Source organism: Leucopleurus acutus (genome assembly GCF_964270905.1).
Source record: "Leucopleurus acutus genome assembly, chromosome: 9".
Classification (NCBI taxonomy): Eukaryota; Metazoa; Chordata; class Mammalia; order Artiodactyla; family Delphinidae; genus Leucopleurus; species Leucopleurus acutus.
Genome location: NC_139144.1, coordinates 80,604,988 through 80,629,321, shown reverse-complemented (window position 1 = coordinate 80,629,321; position 24,334 = coordinate 80,604,988). Strand labels below are relative to the sequence as shown.

General features: G+C 39.4%; 1 protein-coding gene across 2 annotated transcripts in view; it reads left to right on the top strand.

Annotated features, from left to right (window-relative positions):
• Positions 1 to 24,334, top strand: part of AASS (aminoadipate-semialdehyde synthase) — a 73,291-nt gene that overhangs the window by 23,010 nt on the left and 25,947 nt on the right. For both annotated transcript variants that reach the window (XM_082846693.1, XM_082846692.1), the window contains exons 10-17: positions 349 to 471; positions 858 to 969; positions 17,090 to 17,149; positions 17,339 to 17,406; positions 19,849 to 19,970; positions 20,158 to 20,284; positions 24,020 to 24,130; positions 24,224 to 24,332. In XM_082846693.1, the coding sequence (XP_082702819.1) occupies positions 349 to 471; positions 858 to 969; positions 17,090 to 17,149; positions 17,339 to 17,406; positions 19,849 to 19,970; positions 20,158 to 20,284; positions 24,020 to 24,130; positions 24,224 to 24,332 (832 nt within the window). The remainder of the gene's footprint in view (positions 1 to 348; positions 472 to 857; positions 970 to 17,089; positions 17,150 to 17,338; positions 17,407 to 19,848; positions 19,971 to 20,157; positions 20,285 to 24,019; positions 24,131 to 24,223; positions 24,333 to 24,334) is intronic.

The window sequence follows — 24,334 nt, the reverse complement described above, 5'->3', positions numbered from 1 at the left end:
TACAATAGACCTTATTAGTTATCTATTTTATGTATAGTAGTATGTATAAGGAGGGTTTTTTTCCTTTTACTTCTATCTCTTTTCCTTTCTTATCTTCCTCTATCCATCTCCTCTTCCTCTTTTTCTTTTTGCTTGGGGAGACTAAAACTCCTATTAGGAAGATTCTCTGTATCCCAAAAGAACAGTTTCCTGAACATGTGAGCTGTAGGAAAAAGAGCTAAGGAGCCTAGGAAATATTTAGCATCTACATTGAAAATTGTTCAAGCACCTTTCATTTTTACTCATTTTAAATTCTGTCGGAGACTTCAGAGATCCATGTTCACATCTAAGTATTGATGTTATTTACAGACTTGTGGCAATATGTGACATTTCAGCTGACACCGGAGGATCTATTGAGTTTATGACTGAGTGCACGACAATAGAGCATCCCTTCTGCATGTATGATGCAGATCAGCATATTATTCATGACAGGTGAGTTTGCTAAAGCTGTTAGATGGGGAGAGATACATAATAATGCATCATTTACTTCCTTTGATATACTACTCTAAAATACTCAATATTTCACGGCTTTATGAAGGCTATGCAAATTTCCAGAGATACGCTCAAGCATATTAAAAAATTTGGTAGAAAAACCACATTCAGATTTGAGCACTTAAATACACACACACACATACTACATTTCCATGGGTTGTGAAGAAGGGAAAAGTTTTATTTGAAAAGTCTTGTTTATTTTCCTATATACTGTGGTAGAAGATTACAAATGATTATGAAGTGTAAATAATGGAGTAGACATCTGGGAAAGTTAGAGCTTACACATAAATTTTGTCCATCCGAATAAAGCACGTTGCTTCTCCTAGCGTCGAAGGCTCTGGGATTCTGATGTGCTCCATTGACAATTTGCCGGCACAGCTTCCAATCGAATCTACCGAATACTTTGGAGACATGCTTTACCCTTATGTTGAAGAAATGGTAAGCGGACTGGTAGCAACACCTCTGTGGCTTTAAATAGGACTTTGGAGTGATCTTATGAATGTTCTGGTCTTCTGTGTCTAAGAAATCTGTTGTAAAATGAAATGCCAGCGCTTCCCCGAAGTACTTACTGACATTCTTATTTTTACATATTCTGCATAATTGTTTCATGGGAAATATGTAACTGCCTTCATGCTTAATTACAATTGCATTTGCCTCTCATTATGCATACTTTATTAAGAATGTTCCTGACATGTGAAATAAGATTTACTTTATTTTCACTTTTTCTCTGCTTTTCTAGGTCAATTCATATTTTGGGGCATTCTTACTATGCTGTGATTAATAGATTGGAAAAATCAGAAATACAGACAATTTTGTTGGATTTTACTCACTCATGCTTGGTTAATTGACAGCCTATGTTCTGGTCATATATTATTATTATTATTTTTTAACATCTTTATTGGAGTATAATTGCTTTACAATGGTGTGTTAGTTTCTGCTGTATAACAAAGTGAATCAGCTATACATATACATATATCCCCATATCTCCTCCCTCTTGCATCTCCCTCCCACCCTCCCTATCCCACCCCTCTAGGTGGTCACAAAGCACCCAGATGATCTCCCTGTGCTATGCGGTTGCTTCCGACTAGCTATCTGTTTTACATTTGGTAGTGTATATATGTCCATGCCACTCTCTCACTTCGTCCCAGCTTACTTTTCCCCCTCCGTGTGTCCTCAAGTCCATTCTCTACGTCTGCATCTTTATTCCTGTCCTGCACCTAGGCTCTTCAGAAACTTTTTTTTTTTTTTTTTTAAGATTCCACGTATATGTGTTAGCATACGATATTTGCTTTTCTCTTTCTGACTTACTTCACTCTGTATGACACACCCTAGGGACATCCACCTCAATACAAATAACTCAATTTTGTTTCTTTTTGTGGCTAATATTCCATTATACATATGTGCCACATCTTCTTTATCTCTTCATCTGTCAACGGACACTTAGGTTGCTTCCATGTCCTGGCTATTGTAAATAGAGCTACAGTGAACATTGTGGTGCATGACTCTTTTTGAATTATGGTTTTCTCAGGGTATATGCCCAGCAGTGGGATTGCTGGGTTGTATGGAAGTTCTATTTTTAGTTTTTTAAGGAACCTCCACATACTGTTCTCCATAGTGGCTGTATCAATTTACATTCCCACCAACAGTGCAAGTGGGTTCCCTTTTCTCCAAACCCTCTCCAGCATTTATTGTTTGTAGATTTTTTGATGATGGACATCCTGACTGGTGTGAGGTGGTACTTCATTGTAGTTTTGATTTGCATTTCTCTAGTGACTAGTGATGTTGAGCATCCTTTCATGTGTTTCTTGGCAATCTGTATATCTTTTTTGAAGAAATGTCTATTTAGGTCTTCTGCCCATTTTTGGATTGGGTTGTTTGTTTTTTTGATATCGAGCTGCATGAGCTGCTTGTAGATTTTGGAGATTAATCCTTTGTCAGTTGCTTTATTTGCAAATATTTTCTCTCATTCTGAGGGTTGTCTTTTCGTCTTGTTTATGGTTTCCTTTGCTAGGCAAAAGCTTTTAGGTTTTATGAGGTCCCATTTGTTTATTTTTGTTTTTATTTCCATTTCTCTAGGAGGTGGGTCAAAAAGGATCTTGCAGTGATTTATTTTTATTTATTTATTTATTTTTTTGCGGTACGCAGGCCTCTCACTGCTGCGGCCTCTCCCGCTGCGGAGCACAGGCTCCGGACACGCAGGCTCAGTGGCCATGGCTCACGGGCCCAGCAGCTCAGCGGCATGTGGGATCCTCCCGGACCGGGGCACGAACCCGCGTCTGCCGCATTGGCAGGCGGACCCCCAACCACTGCGCCACCAGGGAAGCCCTCTTGCGGTGATTTATGTCATTGAGTGTTCTACCTATGTTTTCCTCTAAGAGTTTTATAGTGTCTGGCCTTACATTTAGGTCTTTAATCCATTTTGAGTTTATTTTTGTGTGTGGCGTTAGGGAGTGTTCTAATTTCATTCTTTTACAAGTAGCTGTCCAGTTTTTCCAGCGCCATTTATTGAAGAGGCTGTCTTTTCTCCCTTGTATATTCTTGCCTACTTTATCAAAGATAAGGTGACCATATGTGCATGGGTTTATTTCTGGGCTTTCTATCCTGTTCCATTGATCTATATTTCTGTCTTTGTGCCAGTACCATACGGTCTTGATTACTGTCACTTTGTAGTATAGTCTGAAGTCAGGGAGCCTGATTCCTCCAGCTCCGTTTTTCGTTCTCAAGATTTTCGTTCTCAAGGCTATTTGGGGTCTTTTGTGTTTCCATACAAATTGTGAAATTTTTTGTTCTAGTTCTGTGAAAAATGCCATTGGTAGTTTGATAAGGATTGCATTGAATCTGTAGATTGCTTTGGGTAGTATAGTCATTTTCACAATGTTGATTCTTCCAATACAAGAGCATGGTATATCTCTCTGTTTATATCATCTTTAATTTCCTTCATCAGTGTCTTATAGTTTCCTGCATACAGGTCTTTTGTCTCCTTACATAGGTTTATTCCTAGGTATTTTATTCTTTTTGTTGCAGTGGTAAATGGGAGTGTTTCCTTAATTTCTCTTTCTGATTTTTCATCATTAGTGTATAGGAATGCCAGAGATTTCTGTGCATTAATTTTGTATCCTGCTACTTTACCAAATTCATTGATTAGCTCTAGTAGTTTTCTGGTAGCATCTTTAGGATTCTCTATGTATAGTATCATGTCATCTGCAAACAGTGACAGTTTTACTTGTTCTTTTCTGATTTGGATTCCTTTTATTTCTTTTTCTTCTCTGATTGCTGTGGCTAAAACTTCCAAAACTATGTTGAATAATAGTGGTGAGAGTGGACAACCTTGTCTTGCTCCTGATCTTAGTGGAAATGGTTTCAGTTTTTCACCATTGAGAACCATGTTGGCTGTGGGTTTGTTATATATGGCCTTTATTATGTTGAGGTAAGTTCCCTCTATGCCTACTTTCTGGAGAGTTTTTGTCATAAATAGGTGTTGAATTCTGTCAAAAGCTTTTTCTGCAACTATTGAGATTATCATATGGTTTCTATCCTTCAGTTTGGTAATATGGTGTATCACATTGATTGATTTGCGTATATTGAAGAATCCTTCCAACCCTGGGATAAATCCCACTTGATCATGGTGTATGATCCTTTTATTGTGCTGTTGGATTCTGTTTGCTAGTATTTTCTAGAGGATTTTTGCATCTATATTCATCAGTGATATTGGCCTGTAGTTTTCTTTCTTTGTGACATCTTTGGTTTTGGTATCAGGGTGATGGTGGCCTCGTAGAATAAGTTTGGGAGTGTCCCTCCCTCTGCTATATTTTGGAAGAGTTTGAGGAGGATAGGTCTTAGCTCTTCTCAGAATGGTTGATAGAATTCAAACATTTGAATTCAAACATTTGATGGCTTTGAAGCCATCTGGTCCTGGGCTCCTGTTGGTTGGAAGATTTTTAATCACAGTCTCAATTTCAGTACTTGTGATTGGTCTGTTTATATTTTCTATTTCTTCCTGGTTCAGTCTCGGAAGGTTGTGCTTTTCTAAGAATTTGCCCATTTCTTCCAGGTTGTCCATTTTATTGGCATATTGTTGCTTGTAGTAATCTCTCATGATCCTTTGTATTTCTGCAGTGTCAGTTGTTACTTCTTTTTCATTTCTAACTCTGTTGATTTGAGTCTTCTCCCTTGTTTTGTTGATGAGTCTGGCTAATGTTTTATCAATTTTGTTTATCTTCTCAAAGGAGCAGCTTTTAGTTTTATTGATCTTTGCTGTCGTATCCTTCATTTCTTTTTCAGTTATTTCTAATCTGATCTTTATTATTTTCCTTCTTCTAACTTTGGGATTTTTTTGTTCTTCTTTTTGTAATTGCTTTAGGTGTAAGGTTAGGTTGTTTATTTGAGATGTTTCTTGTTTCTTGAGGTAGGATTGTATTGCTATAAACTTCCCTCTTATAACTGCTTTTGCTGCATCCCATTGGTTTGGGGTTGTTGTGTCTCCATTGTCATTTGTTTCTAGGTATTTCTTCATTTCCTCTTTGATTTCTTCAGTGATCTCTTGGTTATTAAGTAGTGTGTTGCTTAAGCTCCATGTGTTTGTATTTTTTACAGGTTTTTTTCCCTGTAATTGATATCTAGTCTCATAGCATTGTGGTCAGAAAACATACTTGATACGATTTCAATTTTCTTAAATTTACCAGGGCTTGATTTGTGACCCAAGATATGATCTATCCTGGAGAATGTTCCATGAGCACTTGAGAAGAATGTGTATTCTGTTGTTTTGGATGGAATGTCCTATAAATATCAGTTAAGTCCATGTCGTTTAATGTATCACTTAAAGCTTCTCTTTCCTTATTTATTTTAATTTTGGATGATCTGTCCATTGGTGAAAGTGGAGTGGTAAAGCCCCCTACTATGATTGTGTTACTGTCAATTTCCCCTTTCATGACTGTTAGCATTTTCCTTATGTATTGATGTGCTCCTATGTTGGATACATAACTGTTTACAGTTGTTATATCTTCTTCTTGGATTGATCCCTTGATCATTATGTAGTGTCCTTCTTTGTCTCTTCTAATAGTCTTCATTTTAAAGTCTATTTTGTCTGATATGAGAATTGCTACTCCAGCTTTCTTTTGATTTCCATTTGCATGGAATATCTTTTTCCATCCCCTTACTTTCAGTCTGTATGTGTCCCTAGGTCTGAAGTGGGTCTCTTGTAGACAGCATACATATGGGTCTTGTTTTTATATCCATTCAGCAAGCCTGTGTCTTTTGGTTGAAGCATTTAATCCATTTACATTTAAAGTGATTATCAATATGTATGTTCCTATTACCATTTTCTTAATTGTTTTGGGTTTGTTTTTATAGGTTTTTTCCTTGTCTTGTGTTTCCTTCTTAGAGAAATTCCTTTAGCATTTGCTGTACAGCTGGTTTGGTGGTGCTTAATTCTCTTAGCTTTTACTTGTCTGTAAAGCTTTTAATTTCTCCATCGAATCTGAATGAGATCCTTGCTGAGTAGAGTAATTTGGTTGTAGGTTTTTCCCTTTTGTCACTTTAAATATGTCCTGCCACACCCTTCTGGCTTGCAGATTTTCTGCTGAGAAATCAGCTGTTAACCTTATGGGGATTCCCTTGTGTGTTATTTGTTGCTTTTCCCTTGCTGCTTTTAATGTTTTTTCTTTGTATTTAATTTTTGATAGTTTGATTAATATTTGTTTTTGTGTGTTCCTCCTTGGATTTATCCTGTATGGGACTCTCTGTGCTTCCTGGACTTGATTGGCTATTTCTTTTCCCATATTAGGGAAGTTTTCAACTATAATCTCTTCAAATATTTTCTCAGACCCTTTCTTTTTCTCTTTTTCTTCTGGGACCCCTATAATTCGAATGTTGGTGCTTTTAATATTGTCCCAGAGGTCTCTGAGACTGTCCTCAATTCTTTTCATTCTTTTTCTTTTTTCTGCTCTGCTCTTATCCTTTCTTCTGCCCCAGTTATTCTTCTATTGATTCCTTCTAGAGAATTTTTAATTTCATTTTTTGTGTTGTTCATCATTGTTTATTTGCTCTTTAGTCCTTCTAGGTCCTTGTTAAATGTTTCTTGTATTTTCTCCACTTGTTTCCCAAGATTTTGGATCATCTTTTCTATCATTACTCTGAATTCTTTTTCAGGTAGACTGCCTTTTTCCTCTTTATTTGTTTGGTTTGGTAGGTTTTTACCTTGCTCCCTCGTATTTTGTGTATTTCTCTGTCTTCTCATTTTTCTTAACTTACTGTGTTTGGGATCTCCTTTTTGCAGGCTGCAGGTTCGTAGTTCCTGTTGTTTTTGGTGTCTGCCCCCAGTTGGTAAGGTTGGTTCAGTGGTTTGTGTGAACTTCCTTGTGGAGGGGACTTTTGCTTGTGTTCTGGTGGATGAGGCTGGATCTTGTCTTTCTCGTGGGCAGGACTGCGTCTGGTGTGTCTTTTGGGGTGTCTGTGGACTTATTATGATTTCAGGTAGCGTCTCTGCTAATGGATGGGGTTGGGTTCCTGTCTTGCTAGTTGTTTGGCATAGGGTGTGCAGCACTGTAGCTTACTGGTGTTTGAGTGGAGCTGGGCCTTCACATTGAGATGGAGATATCTGGGAGAGCTTTCATCGTTTGGTATTATGTGGGGCTCTGAGGTCTCTGGTGGACCAATGTCCTGAACTCGGCTATCCCACCTAAGAGACTCAGGCCTGACACCCAGCCAGAGCACCAAGACCATGTTAGCTACACGGCTCGGAAGAAAACGGAGAAAAAAAAGAAAGAAAGAAAAAATAATAAAATAAAGTTATTAAAAATATATATTATTGGGGCTTCCCTGGTGGTGCAGTGGTTGAGAGTCCGCCTGCCGATGCAGGGGACGCGGGTTTGTGCCCCGGTCCGGGAGGATCCCACATGCCGCGGAGCGGCTGGGCCCGTGAGCCATGGCCGCTGAGCCTGCGCGTCCGGAGCTTGTGCTCCGCAACGGGAGAGGCCACAACAGTGAGAGGCCCAAGTACAGCAAAAAAAAAAAAAAAAAAAAAAAAAAAAAAAAATATATATATATATATATATTATTAAAAATTAAAAAAAAAGAAAGAGGGCTTCCCTCGTGGTGCAGTGGTTAAGAATCTTCCTGCCAATGCCGGGGACACGGGTTCGTGCCCTGGTCCGGGAAGATCCCACATGCCGCAGAGCAACTAAGCCTGTGTGCCACAACTACTGAGCCTGTGCTCTAGAGCCTGCGTGCCACAACTACTGAAGCCCGCTTGCCTAGAGCCCGTGCTCAGCAACCAGAGAAGCCACCACTATGAGAAGCCTGCGCACCGCAACGAAGAGTAGCCCCCACTCGCCGCAACTAGAGAAGGCCCTCACGCAGTAACAAAGACCCAATGCACCCAAGAATAAAAATAAAATAAATTTTAAAAAAAATAAAAGAAAGAAAGCAGAGAGCATCCAAACCAATAAACAAATCCACCAATGATAACTAACAGTAAATACTATACAAAACAAAAAACCCCCAAAAAAGTGGACATATAGAACCCTAGGTTAAATGGTAAATGCAAAGCTATACAGACAGAATCACACAAAGAATCATACACATACACACAAAAAGAGAAAAAGAAAAAATATATATAAAAAGGAAGAGACTAACCAAATCAATAAACAAATCTAACAGTGATATTAAGCTCTAAATACTAAACTAAGATAAACATAAAACCAGAAACAAATTAGACACAGAAAGCAAACCCCAAGTCTAGAGTTGCTCCCGAAGTCCACCACCTCAATTTTGAGGCGATTCATTGTCTATTCAGGTATTCCACAGATGCAGGTACATCAAGTTGACTGTGGAGATTCAATCTGCTGCTCCTGAGGCTGCTGGGAGAAAATGTTCCCGTTCTCTTCTTTGTTCGCACAGCTCCTGGGGTTCAGCTTTGGGTTTGGCCCTGCCTCTGCGTGTAGGTCGCCCTCAGGTGTCTGTTCCCACCCAGACAGGACGGGTTAAAGGAGAAGCTGATTAGGGGGCTCTGGCTCACTCACCTGGGGGAAGGGAGGGGTACAGAATGAGGGGTGAGCCTCTGGTGGCAGAGACCGGCATGATGTTGCAACAGCCTGAGGCGTGCCGTGTGTTCTCCCGGGAAGTTGTCCCTGGATCATGGGACCCTGGCAGGGGCAGGCTGAGCTGCACAGGCTCCCGGGAGGGGAGGTGTGGACAGTGACCTGTGCTTGCACACAGGCTTCTTGGTGGCTGCAGCAGCAGCCTTAGCATTTCATGCCCATCTCTGGTGTCTGCGCTGATAGCTGCGGCTTGCACCCATCTCTGGAGCTCATTTAGGCTGTGCTCTGAATCCCCTCTCCTTGCGCATCCCGAGACAATGGTCTTTTGTCTCTTAGGCAGTTCCAGACTTTTTCCCGGACTCCCTCCCGATTAGCTGTGGCTCACTAGCCCCCTTCAGGCTGTGTTCAGGCAGCCAACCCCAGTCCTCTCCCTGGGATCTGACCCCCGAAGCCTGAGCCTCAGCTCCCAGCCCCACCCGCCCTGGCGGGTGAGCAGACAAGCCTCTCGGGCTGGTGAATGCTGGTCAGCACCGATCCTCTGTGCGGGAATTTCTCCACTTTGCCCTCGGCGCCCCTGTTGCTGCGCTCTCCTCTGTGGCTCCGAAGCTTCCCCCCTCTGCCACCCGCAGTCTCTGCCCGCGAAGGGGCTTCCTAGTGTGTGGAAACTTTTCCTCCTTCACAGCTTCCTCCCCGAGGTGCAGGTCCCATCCCTATTCTTTTGTCTCTGTTTTTTCTTTTTTCTTTTGCCCTACCCAGGTAGGTGGGAAGTTTCTTGCCTTTAGGAAAGTCTGAGGTCTTCTGCCAGCATTCAGTAGGTGTTCTGTAGGAGTTTTTCCACATGTAGATGTATTTTTGATGTATTTGTGGGGAGGAAGGTGATCTCCACGTCTTTCTCCTCTGCTGTCTTGAAGGTCCACTGGTCATGTATTATTTACTGTGATCAGCGATTGACTGCTGAAATACGGTGTTATCTAAATTCCATTTTCTTTTTCGGGAAAAGCTTTCTTATTTCAGTATTTATCCTAAGCATTTATACCCATCCTGCTTTATTTCTATTGCTTATGGCTGTCTGCCTCAGGCAATGGTTCCAAAGGTATGAAGAGTGGCTCTTGTCCTTTTCATCCATGGCTTCACTCAGGAGCTCTCATACTAAAATGGGGCAATAGGTAATGTGGTATTAATAAGTGCAACTTCCAGCCCATTTTCTTCTTTTCTTTTTTTTTTTTTCTTTTTTAATCAACTTTATTTTTTTTTATTTTTTTTTTAACATCTTTATTGGGGTATAATTGCTCATTTTCTTCTTTTCTTTCACAAATTATTCTATTTTGACCCTTTGTTTTTCCTCCTGGAATATGTCAGCAGGGAGATGTAACAGGCTTTAGAAAATGATGGTGGCAGGCATTATCATGGTTGGAAACAATATTATATAGCACTTACTATGTTCCAGACAGTGTTCAAATTACTTTATATATTTTAATTTTTAAATACTCGTGATCACCCCTTCAGGTAGGTACCATTATCAACCCATTGTACTGATCAGAAAACTGAGACACAAAGAAGTTAAGGCTGAGAAAGCTTGCTGCTGCAGTACTGGATCTGCAGTGTGTCTGGAATTGGTGCTGAGGGATTAAAGTAGCCTGAGAAAGAGAGTATAAGTGCCAGGTTTTACTGGAGACATTACTTGCTTTATGGCCTTGAGCCGGGCAGTCACTTCCTTTCTGAGCCTCAGATGTTTCACCTGTAAAGTAAGGTGGTTTTAATATATAATCTTAATGGTCCCTCTAGTTCTAACATTCTGTAATTGTAAATGTTTAAGTGGTGAAAAGCATGTGTATATTTAAAAAGTAATAATAAATTTACCTAGATGTTTACTATTTTCAGTGATGTTCATTCATTTCCCTCTGGTATCATTTCCCTGAAGAATCAATAACTTCCTTTAGCTCTTTACTTGAATTTTTATTTCAGATATTCTCTTTTAGTTCTAAACTTTCCATTTAGTACATTTTTTTCTCTTTCTCTCCTGAGAATTTCTATCTTTTTATTTATTATGAGTGTAGTTTCCTCTATCACATGGAGCACAGCTGTAAAAGCCACTTTACAGTCTACCTCATATTTCCAAAATTCTGGGTAAACTTGGGCTTGACATATATTGATTGTCTTTTCCCTTGAGAATGGATCACGTCATAGTTTTCTTGTTTTCTTAAGCTGAATAGTTTTGGAGAACATCCTGGATGAGGTGAAGAGTCATGCTGTGGAGATTCTGGATTGCTACATTTCTCTGAAAAGTGTTGATTTTGTTTGGTTTATTAACTTGGCTAGACTTAAACTGAAAACTCTGTCTCACCTGAGACAGGTAGCTCAAGTTCAGCTCTTTCATCTTTATCTGGATTGCTTGTAATCTGACCTGCACATGCTCAGTCTTTCCAGACTTGGACCAGAGTTTACATGGAAGTTGGGCTTCACTTTATCTGAATCTGTCCTTTTTGGCATTTTCCAGTCACACTCCAGAGGCTGTGGTGCTGTGGGTTTTAGCCCTGTTTCCTCAGATCAGAAAGTCAGTGAGCTTGCTTGCAGGTTTTTAGCTCTTCACACCACGTGGCCCCTCCTCAGGGCAATGCCAAGAGAACAGCAAGCTCAACTACGGCACTGCTGATTTCTTCCGAGTTTTGACACTCTCCCCAAACCGCCTGCTATTCTTCATTCTCTGAAGCCCTCACGTAGTTAGTTTTGTTTGTATTCTGTCCAGAGTTTATAGTTGTTATGCGTAGAAGGGATGGTCTGTTAGAGCTTAGTCCCTACCTAAAAGAGAACTCCCCAGTCATAATACATTAATTAAATCAGCTTGACTCCAGCAGAGCTTTGGAGTAGCTAGAAGAGCTATCGGTGAGCCTTTGGCTTTAATTCATCTTTTGAATCTTACAAGTATGCATTTCAGTGCAACTCTTACCTTATTAGGCCAAAATATGGAAAATGTTGCATGCTAATTTGCCTTTGTGAATGGATTTGACTGTTATTTCTTGAAATGTCTTTTTGTTTGGCTGCTCTAAAATCATTTACCATTCTAAGAAGCTGTTACTAGCCATTTGCAAGTCACAAATTATTATGTTTCAAAATTTCAATTACAATTTCTTTCTTTCTTTTTTTAATTAATTAATTAATCTATTTATTTATTTATTTATGGCTGAGTTGGGTCTTTTGTTGCTGTGCGCGGGCTTTCTCTAGTTGCGGTGAGCAGGGGCTACTCTTCGTTGCGGTGCATGGGCTTCTCATTGCGGTGGCTTCTCTTGTTATGGAACACGGGATCTAGATGTGCAGGCTTCATAGTTGTGGCACGTGGGCTCAGTAGTTGTGGCTTACAGGCTCTAGAGCACAGGTTCAGTAGTTGTGGCCCGTGGGCTTCGTTACTCCACAGCATGTGGGATCTTCCCGGACCAGGGCTTGAACCCATGTGCCCTGCATTGGCAGGTGGATTCTTAACCACTGTGCCACCAGGGAAGCCCTACAAGTTTATTTCTTTTGAACCTTAGATCACAGTTTTTCATTCCAATTTGTCCTTAATCAAAATTGCCATTCATTCAGTACAGTTGATCTCATACAGATGTTAGGAGAAAAGCAAGCCAATTCAATGAAATCCTTAGTAAAGTGTGTTTGAGGGTTAGCCCATGTAACTGATGAGGGATAAGTAAAATTTAAATAAAATTTTTCTTAAAGAAGAAAATATAATTTTTTTACATTATATAATAGCATAAAATATTAAAGTCTCACAGATAAGTGATATGTAAGTATACAGCATGATAAATTATCACAAAGACACCCATGTGAACACTACATAGGTAAAAAAGAGAACAATGTTAACATCCCAGAAATCCCCTTGTGCCTCTCCCAGCACCGTTTCCACTCTCCTTCTGAAAGGTACCTATCATCTTGACTAAAAACTATGGATTAGTTTTGCCTTTTTGGGGAAAATTTTATTTTTTGAACATATTAATCTGAGTTTAAACTCACTTCTGATAATTACAGTGAACGTTTGGGTCTGTTTATGTTCTTTGTTTTACTTCTTCTTGGTTTTCAGTCAATTCTTATCACTTACTATGCCTGTTTGGTTTTGATTGAATGTTGGATATTGTGTCTATAAAATTTTAGAGATGATTTGAGGCTCTGGATTTTGTGTATTTTTTTTCAGAGAAGATTTCCTTTGTTTCTGGCAGGGGGATAGGCTAGGAAAAAAATCACCTCAATTGATGATTCAAAGGTGGGCTTTGGTCCTTTGGAAAACTGATGTTTTTCAATTTACCATTTATTTAGAATATAGTCTTTCAGGATCACAAATGAAAATCTGGCCTTTATTAGGATCCCCTTCAACAGAACTTAAGCTCCAGTTTTTGTCACCCTATTGTTTAAGGTCAGCCGAAAGCTCTTCTCAGTTTCTCTCTGCTCAGCGTCCCAGCCATTGCTTCCACATTGGTGACTACATCTAAGAAAAGTGCTTCGATGTCTGTTGACAAAGCCAACTTCCCTAAGTTGTCACAGCTCCTTCCTTTTATATGTCACTAAGGTCTTCCAAACAGTGTGGTGGGATTGTCTTGGAGACATCTATCTCAGCCTATCTTTGAGCACTGGACATTTTTGAAAACTGATGAGTGTCTCTATGTAGTTTTAATACTATGTGTATCTGCTTACCACTAAAAAATTAAGTATATTTTCTGTATTCTTTTCTGATAATGGTATGGGAGCTATACTTAAAGTACCTCGGAGATATTGTGGGTTTAATTTCAGACCACTGCAGTAAAGTGAATATCACAATAAAATGAGTCACACAAATTTTTTTGATTTCCCAGTGCATATACAAGTTATGTTTAAACTATACTGTAGTCTATTAAGTGTGCAATAGCATTAAGTCTAAAGAAAATGTACATACCTTAATTAAGAAATACAATATTGTATATCAACTCTACTTCAATTAAAAAAATACTTTATTGCTAAAATATGTTAACTATCATCTGAGCCTTCAATGAGTCATTATCTTTTTGCAATAATAACATTAAAGATCACTGATCACAGATCAGCTTAACAAAAATAATAATAATGAAAAATTTGAAATATTGGGAGAGTTACTAAAATGTGACACAGAGACATGAAGTGAACAAATGCTTTTGGAATAATGGTACTGATAGACTTGCCCGACACAGGGTTGCCACAAACCTTCAATTTGTAAAAAAAAAAAAAAAAAAAAATCAGTACCTGTAAACCACAGTAAACTGAACACAATAGAACAAGGTATGCCGGTATATGCACTGTCCTATTTCCCACAGATTTTCCTTTTTGACTTGAGGTCCCTATGGACCCTGTAGCACTGCAGGGCACAAGATATCATTTTGAACCAATATGGAAGTTTTGTTTCAGTTGAGTTCAATAGATATTTCTTGTCTGTTGGAACAAGGCACACATATAAGTGAAGAGAATTAAAACAGTTTCTGACCTATAGGAGTATGAGGTCCAGGAAGGGGATAAGATGAGTGTGCAACTCTGCCATAAGATGGAATGTGACAGCCATCAGAAAGATGCCAATGATGTTGTGGAGGGAGAGGATCTGCCCTGTTGGGAAAGTCAGGGAAGGTGACATTTGAGCTGGTTCTTGGTAGATGTATAGGATCTGTTCATTTGCGTAGGTGTGGGAGGCATCCTGTGTGATGGAGACGGCAGCAAAGGTGGGAGTAATTTAATGTAAGCTTTCTGTGCGTTGTCTGGTCTGGTGGAGTTAAGGTAAATATGTTGGTTTTGTGTTAAAAGGGTCTTAACACCAGGATAAATAGCTTGAAATTAATTTAGAAAAGACTGATGAGGGACTTCCCTGGTGGCGCGGTGGTTAGGAATCTGCCTGCCAATGCAGGGGACACAAGTTCCAGCCCCCGTCCGGGAAGATCCCACATGTCGGGAAGCAACTAATCCTGTGGGCCACAACTACTGAGCCTGCGCTCTAGAGCCTGTGAGCCACAACTACTGAGCTCGCGTGCTACAACTACTGAGCCCGTGTGCCACAACTACTGAAGCCTGCACACCTAGAGCCCATGCTCCGCAACAAGAGAAGCCACGGCAATGAGAAACCCACGCACCGCAATGAAGAGTAGCCCCCGCTTGCTGCAACTAGAGAAAGCCCGAGGGCAGCAACGAAAACCCAACACAGCCAAAAATAAATAAGTAAATAAAATAAATGTATTAAAAAAAAAAAGAGTGATGAGCCTCAAAGGTGTTATATGTGGAAGTGACGAGACATACCACATGTTCCAGGAGGCTTGTGCTTGCAAGTTTTGTACTGGTCGAATTCTAGCAAGGGAGACAGTTAAATGCAGTGATCAAACAGCCTTTTGTTGTCTTTTATGTTTGCCTTTCTTTAGGTGGACTCAAGACAATTATTAGGGACTTCCCCGTTGGTCCAGTGGTTAAGTTCCACGCTTCCACTGCAGGGGGCACGGGTTCTATCCCTGGTTGGGGAACTAAGATCCCGCATACCGTGTAGCATGGCCAAAAAAAAAAAAAAAAAACGAAATGAGGATTGGCATCTCTGAGGACTGCAGTGCAAGACAATTATTAGTTTCCTTGGGGAAAAAAAATCCATTGAACTTTAAGTAATTATTGCATGTATCCACTAAGGTATTTATTGAATATTTACCATTTTATAATGTAGTAGGCATACAGCAAGATGCCAAGTGCAGTTCCTACTTTCCAGGTCTGCCTGGGGGCAGATTTTGGTAAAGGCTTTTCAGAGGAGGCAATTCTTCAGCTGCATCTTGGAGACCAAAGAGGAGGAGTTCCAGGTAGAGGAATAGCATGTGAAGCGTCTACATGGCGTGGCACAGAGGCAGGTGAGGGTGTGATGCAGATACACAGCTCCACGCTGTTAGCAGGACTGAAGTGTTGGGTGTGAGGCCAATGGGAGGGTTGAGGCAGGAGAGGCAGAGCCAGACTGTAGAGGAGCCTGAGACTAACTTGAAGGCAACGGAAAGCTACTGAATTATTTTAAATAGGCACAGGAGAAATAATCAGATTTGTGTTGTAGATTGGAGATAAATGGAGGAAAGAGAGGTGGGAAGTAGTTCCCATGGTCCCAGTAAGGCCTAAATAAAGCTGTGGAATTAAGAGCTAAAGAGCAGAGAGAGAGTGAAGAGATACACAAGAGTTCAGCCGTTTAACCATATACCGAGTGAAATGCGAACTCATTTCATTGTCTTCTTACTGATGGCTCCTGGCTTGTAGACAGGGTTGGTAGGTGGAGAAGTCAGCTTGAGAAGGAAATACTCCAAAGGTGCCTGGGAGAAACAAGCAGTGGGGAGACCCCAGGTGTGTCCATTTCATCAGTTTCCCAAAGAATGCCCTGGCTTTGCCAGTATCCCAGCAATAGAGAGCCTAGGTGTCTTATGTTTTAGACACATGGAAGTAGTTTTATATTTATTTTAATACAGTAAACAGATACTGTCTTGCCAGCATCTGGTAGGTACATTTTACACTTTCGTAGTTGGATGAGTGCTCTGGACCTTAACCTATGGATAAAGAAGGAATGATCGTCGCATTGGCCATCAGAAGCAATCATACTGACTTGTATGACCTTTACCCTTTGGCAGTCTATTCAAGGATTCTATACCTTGGAAAAAAAGAGGAGGACTGGGTTGCTGGGATGTTAATATGAGAGATGTGGCCTTTGTTGTTGGCCATCTGACTCATTCTTGCAAGATAATGGGAAGAGTGTGAATGACTTTTTGAGTTTACCAGGTCAAGTCATTTTCCTTGACACTTTGGAAATGCTGATGTGCCTATAAACAGAACTAATATTGACCCGAGGGAGACTCTCTATTGTAGGGTTGGTGGCTCTTTTGTCTGCAAGACCCATTCTCTACTTCTAATAGAACAGCCTGAACTCTTTTTTTTTTTTTTTTTTTGCGGTATGCGGGCCTCTCACTGTTGTGGCCTCTCCCGTTGCCGAGCACAGGCTCCGGACTCGCAGGGTCAGCGGCCATGGCTCACGGGCCCAGCCGCTCCGCGGCATGTGGGATCTTCCCGGACCGGGGCATGAACCCGCGTCCCCTGCATCGGCAGGCGGACTCTCAACCACTGCGCCACCAGGGAAGCCCCAGCCTGAACCTTTTGGGAAGGGGTAGAGTTCCTCAGAGGGAGGACTATGGTTATAAAGCGTGTGATGGTATTTACCAGCACGCTCAACATGATACATTTAACTGGTGGGGAAGCATAAGTTTTTTTGTGCTTCCAGTAAGCAAACATGATTAAATTTTGGTTTTAGAGTTGGAAATTGTACTGAAATAATTGTACTAAAATAATGTTTTAGGGGGGCAGAATTCATTGCTTATAGAAAACTTCTTTTACCAATTATCTATACAATTCAGTGATTTTCAAAAAACTGTTTTCTAAACTATTTTCTTTCCTTTGACTAATATTTTCATATGGATAAAATAGCAAGAAGCCTTCTTTGCAATGTCATTTCTCTCTTTCCAATCTCATTTCCTTTTCAGATATTATCAGACGCGACACAGCCTCTTGAGAGTCAGAATTTTTCTCCTGTGGTGCGAGATGTAAGTTATGAAAAGAATTTCTTTTCATGAATGTCTTTTTCCACCACTCTCCTTGCTCCCCATTCTCCCCTTTCCTTTTTCTCTCCCTGTCTTTCTCTGTTACTCTCTCTTTTCTCTATTAGTCATGAGCCCATGTTTGTGGGACTAAATGTGGTGACTAAAGAAATGTCTTGTATCGTATATATTCAGGCAGTGATTACATCCAACGGCACATTGTCTAATAAGTATAAATATATCCAGAAACTCCGGGAGAGCAGGTAAGCATCATTCACATCCTCTTGTTTAATACATTTATTCTTATCATGGATCTCATGAGTCCTTTTTTTTAATGCTTCCATGTGAGTTCGCGATGCTAGGATTATGCAATATGTAATTTTAAAAAATGTCTGTAAATAATAGGAAATTCAAACGAAGTGACTGCCTGGAACCATTGTGAATTATTTTCCCTTAAACAGTAGTGTAGCATCGTTCTGGCTTTCTGTTATCCATGTAGACTTGGGTGTAAGTAAGCAAAACTCCAAAAGCTCTGTCCTTGTTCCTTCTCCAGCATTTTGCATGTTGTAATGTCTCAGCTATTCTCTCAGAGGAAAATGAGCTTGCTAACCCTTTCTGTGGTGCTTTCAGGCTGATTTTTGGTTGAGGATTTGGACTCTCTTTTGTTTCGGATAATACTCGGAAAAGTGAGCTTTTGGTTAGAAATTAAGAAAAGTAGTGAAGAAAGAAAATCGTGAGAGGTCAGTTTCCCCTGGGGATTCTTACTAGGAGGAAAGTGTCAGGAAGTAATGTGGCAAATCTACTGGAGAGAACAGTTCTCTTAGGAAGATACTTAGCTAAGGCCCTGGATTCTATAATTGGTTTTACTACTAAAAGTTTGGAAACATTGACATTTCTTTGGAATGTTCTGGTCTCCAACTGATTGCACTTGATCCGTGTTTATATCTGCTCCACTGGTCTATTCACATTAAAAAAAAATAACCCATGCACTGAATTCTCAGGAGAAGCCAGAGTGGGAAAATTAAAAACAAACAAACAAACTGCCTGGTCTTCTTTCTCAGTTTTTCCACCTGTAAGAAGTAAATAAGAGGTATGACCAGATCAAGTACTACTGTTACGCCTTTTCCAAATGTGTTTGTTAGCTTACAGTAATTTTGTGTGTGTCAGTGAAATATTCTGGCATGATACAAGAGTGTATAATTTGTTTTTTGAAAAAGCAACTAGTTCTGTAACTCCATAGGAGAGTGTCTTGTAGGGGAAATTGCACATATTTGTTTTTCATAGTTCTGTGTATCTTTGAATTGTCATCATCAGATGATCTCTTTCTTACATTACTAATCCAATGACGTGTCTACCATGACCAGTCCCTCTTTACACACTATATTTCACGTAGCGGCAGGTCTGCTGGCCCCAACTGTTGGGACTTCCTGCCCTCCTTCCCAGGTAGAACCTTGTGCCAAGAGACTGAAAATGAAGATTGCATTTTGGAAGGAAATTGGAGTTATCTTGAATCCCTGCCTTGTTCTTTTGTTCTCTTCGTTCCTTAGCACAATGATTATTAACCTGGAGCGTTTTGGGGTTGCTGATGGGGTGGGGAGTATTAAAATCTAGGAGCGAGTTCTTAAATATGCATTTTGAACATTTTATTTTTTGGACATCAAAATAATGTGTTTCAATTACACAAACTACAGAAAGTGCTGTTAGAGAGGATCTGTAATAGTGTTTCTTTCTGGGAGGTGAAATGGGATGGGGGTGGAAGTTAAAGGGGTCGTCCCCTCATCAGTAATATGAGTTCTGGGGGTGAAGAGGGGGCAGCAACATTTTACATTTAAATTTATTTTTATTCACTTATAATTAATGAAATGAAGTGAAGTTAAATAAAGGTTAAGGTTTGAGAGGCATCCTGTCCTAAAAGATTCCAGCAACAGAGCCTTCTGCTTAAGTCCCTGTCACCAAGCCATTCCATGGTTTTATAATGTCATCTGGGACTCTGATTCAAAAGACATTTAATGAGTATCTTCCATCTTTAAGGCAAAACACAGTGAGCAATAGTGAGTTTATAAAGACAGCTAAGACTCAGTCACTGTCTTGGAGGTCAGAGTTTGCAGGAAAGACAAAGAGTTAGCTGTCAGGAAGGCACAAATTCCAACAACAGAAAAATTCAAGAATTAAAGTTCTGCCTAGTGACTCATGTAGGTTTCTACATTTAACCCATGGCGTTTGTGATTTCAAAATTATGGTTTTAACTGTTTTCAAGTGACCCTGAAGATAAATCACAAGACAGTGTCTAATATGATAATAATCTCCTCCTCAGATCGTTGTCTTCTCGGATGGTTGCGAGGAGTAAATAAGGTTCGATGTAAGGCCCCCAGCATGATTTTGAGTCATGCCCCCCAGAAGGATAGAGTGTGACACCAAGTTACTCAGTTGTGAGTAGCCAGGCGCTGGTCCAGCATCTGCACCTCACTAGTGGTATAGGGAACTCATACACCTCAAAGATCTCAGGGTCTGTTGTTCATCATACAAGATCTAAAATAATGAAAAATGTTGGTATTGGGAACTCCTGTTGAGGTTCTTACTGTAAGAAGTGTGGGAAAAAAATAATTGCTTCACAGTCTAGGTTTTAGTCTGGTTTGGGGACAGCAACATTTTGTTACTTGAAATGTTTTTTTGTTCAAATTCCCTCCCCTCCCTTTTATTTATAGGGAACGTGTTCAGTCACTCTCAGCGAGCACCAAGAAAAAGGTCTTGGTTCTTGGATCTGGTTACGTATCTGAGCCGGTGTTGGAATACCTATCGAGGGATGACAATATAGAAATAACAGTAGGTAAATAAGCCCCAATTTTTAAAGAAGAGGAAGTAAAATTGATTTCAAAACATGGCTACTCTGTGAATGTTAGATGACTATCTTGTTTCTAAACTTTGAAAAATTATTTTTGGAGATGTTAAAATGTGTTTTACTCTCTGACTAGTAGAAGGAAATCTAAAGATTGGATGTTTTGATTCTTGAATAGGCTCTGACATGGAGAATCAAATCGAACAGTTAGGCAAGAAGTATAATATTAATCCTGTTAGTCTGTACGTTGGTAAACAAGAAGTGAAGTTGAACTCCTTGGTGGCAACGCAGGATCTTGTCATCAGGTTAGTAAATAGTAAGACATGATTGCCGTATATTTTGTTGTTGTTGCTGTTACTTCTCTTTCCTTATTTTCTCTCCTCTCCACTCTTCTCTTCTCCCCTCCTCTCCCCTGTCCTCCCTTCCCCCTTCTCTCCTCTTCTCTTCTCTCAGTAAACTTTTACACTCACATGTGCCTCCAGGAAAGTGTACAAATCATAAGTTTGTAGTTCAAAGAATTTTCACAAAGTGAACACATGGTGTAACCATCATCCACATCAGAAACAGAATATAATAGTGTCCAAGAAGTGCTCCTTGTGCCCCCTTTTATTACCAGCCCCATCCTTCAAGGGTAAGCACTGTCCTGGCTTCTAACATAGAGATTCGTTTCTGCTAGTTTTCAATTTGTACAGTCGGGATCTTTCAGTATGTCCTCATTCGTGGCTGCCTTCTTTCTTTAGCATTGTGATCGTCATTTGTGTTGTTGTCTGTAACTGTAGTTTATTCTCTTTACTGTGTAATATTCCATTACGTGAATATACTATTATTATCCATTTGACTGCTGATGAGTGTTTAGGTTGTTTCCAGAATTTGGCTATTATGAATAGTGCTGCCATGAACAATGTAGTGTTTGTCTGTTGGTTACCGTATACACACGCTTCTGTTGGATTCACCTAGAAGTGGAAATGCTGGGTCATGAGGCACTAACGACGTATTTGGGTGGCTATTTTTTCCTTTGGACTTATAAAGCTTAAATGAAAGTGAGTAGATTCTCTAGCCCTATGACCATTTTTAGCCTTAGCAGAGGAACATATCTTGAAATATATCATTCATTACTATCTAATACAACTGCAGATCTAACTCTAGATACAGGGCTACAAAATGAAGGCTAGCTACTTCACTTTGAAAACATCAAAGTGATAAGAATAAGCCATTTATTCTTAGAATATAATTTTTCCAAGATGGAAGGAAGAAAGTTAACCTGCTTTTTCATAATTAGATCACTTTCATAGTTAGATCAGATTCAAATGGTATCTTTGGAGGAAGTTCTGCAAGTTCTGTGCAAGTTCTGTGATTTCCTCCTTAAAAAAAGGGGGTGTGTGTGTTGGAAAACAGACGCAAAGAAAGGTAATTCTAAGTGGGAACTTTCTCATTATCTCTTAATATAGGCTCACTTTGGACACTTAAAAACATTATTCAATTTATAAAAATTTAATGTGAATTAATTATTTTTTAGCAAAAGTTTATCAATAACCAATAGACCTTGTCTGTCAGGTTATAATTATGAAAGTAAGTCCTTCAAAATGTAATATTCTAGCCTACTGAATAAAACAAAGAGAATTTGTTTTGCCACACATAGGTACCTAAACATAACGTTGTTTTTTGATTAAAAAAAGAAAAGAACATAACAAAACACATTTTGAACAAAATCAGAAGCAAAATATGACAAGATAATGGACACGATAATAATCTATGAACAGGTGTAAAATTTAGAATTCCACGACTTGGTGACCTGCAATAAGATTTAGCATGAGCAAAATCTGTTTTATATTCCATTTTTCTCAGTTGGTTGAATTTCTGTGGTGAATAGTGGAAATGATGTTAAACATTCCTGTAGTGTTTCTTACATAGCTTTTCATTTTTTAAGTTGGAGAAAGAATGTTTTGATGTAAACACAATGTTAGGGACTATCAAAGTAAAATGAGTGAAGAATATGTTTCACAAAAATTTTATAATATGTCAAATTCTCATGGTTTTATTTTGCAGTTCTGGTTTTTAACGATTTAATGCAAAGTAGGAATTGAGTTTGATAAATTACTTTGAAAATTAGATGTGTATTTTGTGTATGTTTTCACAAGTGGCATTTCCAACTATTTGGGTTAATTATGTCCTCTTGAGTAGTTGCTATATTACATACACAATGAATTATGAACTCTAATCCCTTTGTCTAAAATAGGCACCATCAATGGAAGTTCTATCGTTCTAGTTCTCAGCATATTATTAGGTTAGTGCTGATAATGCCCAAATTTAAAAATATTAGATCTGGATAAAATTTTTATCAGACAGGTTTTCAACGTGGAGAATGCGACAAAAAATCCCCACTAACCTTTAAGATGATGCCACTGAACATTTTCTATTAATAATTTTCCAACTAAGAGTTTTGCAAGTATTTCATTCATTGGCTTTTAAAGGGCTACCACATTTAGTAATAATTATTTTTGATTAAAAAAGCCAAAAAGGGCTTCCCTGGTGGCATAGTGGTTGAGAGTCCGCCTGCTGATGCAGGGGACACGGGTTCGTGCCCCGGTCCGGGAAGATCCCACATGCCGCGGAGCAACTAGGCCCGTGAGCCACAACTGCTGAGCCTGCGCGTCTGGAGCCTGTGCTCCGCAACAAGAGAGGCCGCGATAGTCAGAGGCCCGCGCACCGCGATGAAGAGTGGCCCCCGCTTGCCACAACTAGAGAAAGCCCTTGCACAGAAACGAAGACCCAGCAGAGCAAAAATAAATAAATAAATTACTGAACTCCTACCCCCAACATCTTCTTTAAAAAAAAAAAAAAAAAGCCAAAAAACAGAGATCAAGGGCTTTCATATTGTTACTGGCAAAATACGTACCCAATTTTATTCTGCATGATAATAAATCTAAGTAACAATACTCTGTTCTGTTAACCTGAAGAGGAATAAGTGCCTGAGAGGTGGTTTTATTGTTTTGTTTTATGTGAAATAGAGAAAATATGAAATAAACAGGAGGAATTTAACAAGTACAGTGATATACTGTAATAATGTTTACAAGTTTGTATTTATATTTTCATTGGTACTGTGTAGATTGCTTTGCCAAATAGGCAATAAGCTAGTAGAACTTAAATATTACTAAATGATTGACAGGATGCTTGTTATTTCTTGGTAGAATATGAATATACTTATTTATATGTAAATTTATGGAAATTCATTTTTTTGTGATTGTGTAGTCCCAGCACCAAAGTAAAACACCAGAGCCAGATTCTTAGAAGACCCAAAGTTGAGTTTTGAGTACAGTTTCAGTTTTTGCTTACCATATAGACGTTTAGCTGTTTCGATAGCTTTTACACCTAACAATACCATCGAAACTTATTTCTTCCGCTGGCCTTTCCTAGACTCTACTCTTTATTGTAACATATGGGTCACTTTGACTTAGTTTAACGATAGCCATTTAGGAGATGTGGAGGTAAAAAGAATAGCAACGTTACCTTTTACTAAGGGACCCAAGAGAGAAAATCATAGAAATATAAGGATGAGTAGAATAAAGTCCATTAAATGTTACAAAAGGATAGCTGAGTGCATACAGAGGAAGATCTGGATTTGGGGGAATCTGGGAAAGCTTCTTGGAGGATTTACCTTTTCAGACATTTCTTTAAGGAAGGTATGATCTGGATGGGGGTGGGTGGGTGAGGGACTATTTCAAGTGGAAGACACGGTGAGAGTAAAGATTCACAAATGGAAAAGTAAAGACTGTGAGTGGAGAATTACAATAGCTTCTTTGGTCCCCATATATGGTTTATGAAGGAGATGCAAGGAGGAAAAATAGAAAGGTTAAGTGAAGGTCATATTGTGGAGAGTTTTAAATATGATAACAGGATGAATTTATTCTGTAGTCTTCAAGGAGTCATTGATCATCTCTGAGAGAATAATCAGTGTGATATCTTCACTTTAGTGCAGTTCAAGGTACATTGGAGGGACGGTTGGCAAAGAAAGTTTCTGATTAGTTTCTCCTGTTTTTAAGCTTGTTGCCTTATGTATTGCATCCTCTTGTGGCCAAGGCATGCATCGCAAGCAAGGTTAACATGATCACTGCAAGCTACATCACCCCGGTGCTAAAAGAATTAGAAAAGAGGTAAGTTTCTGTAGGTTTTCAACAAAGTAGCTCCATGGAATTGTTTTTATTTTCTATCCAAATTTTCCTTCCTTCTCTTTCCACCTCTTTCAGTGTGGAAGATGCTGGCATCACAGTCATTGGCGAATTGGGATTGGACCCTGGTCTTGATCATATGTTGGCAATGGAAACGATAGATAAGGCCAAAGAAGTGGGAGCCACGGT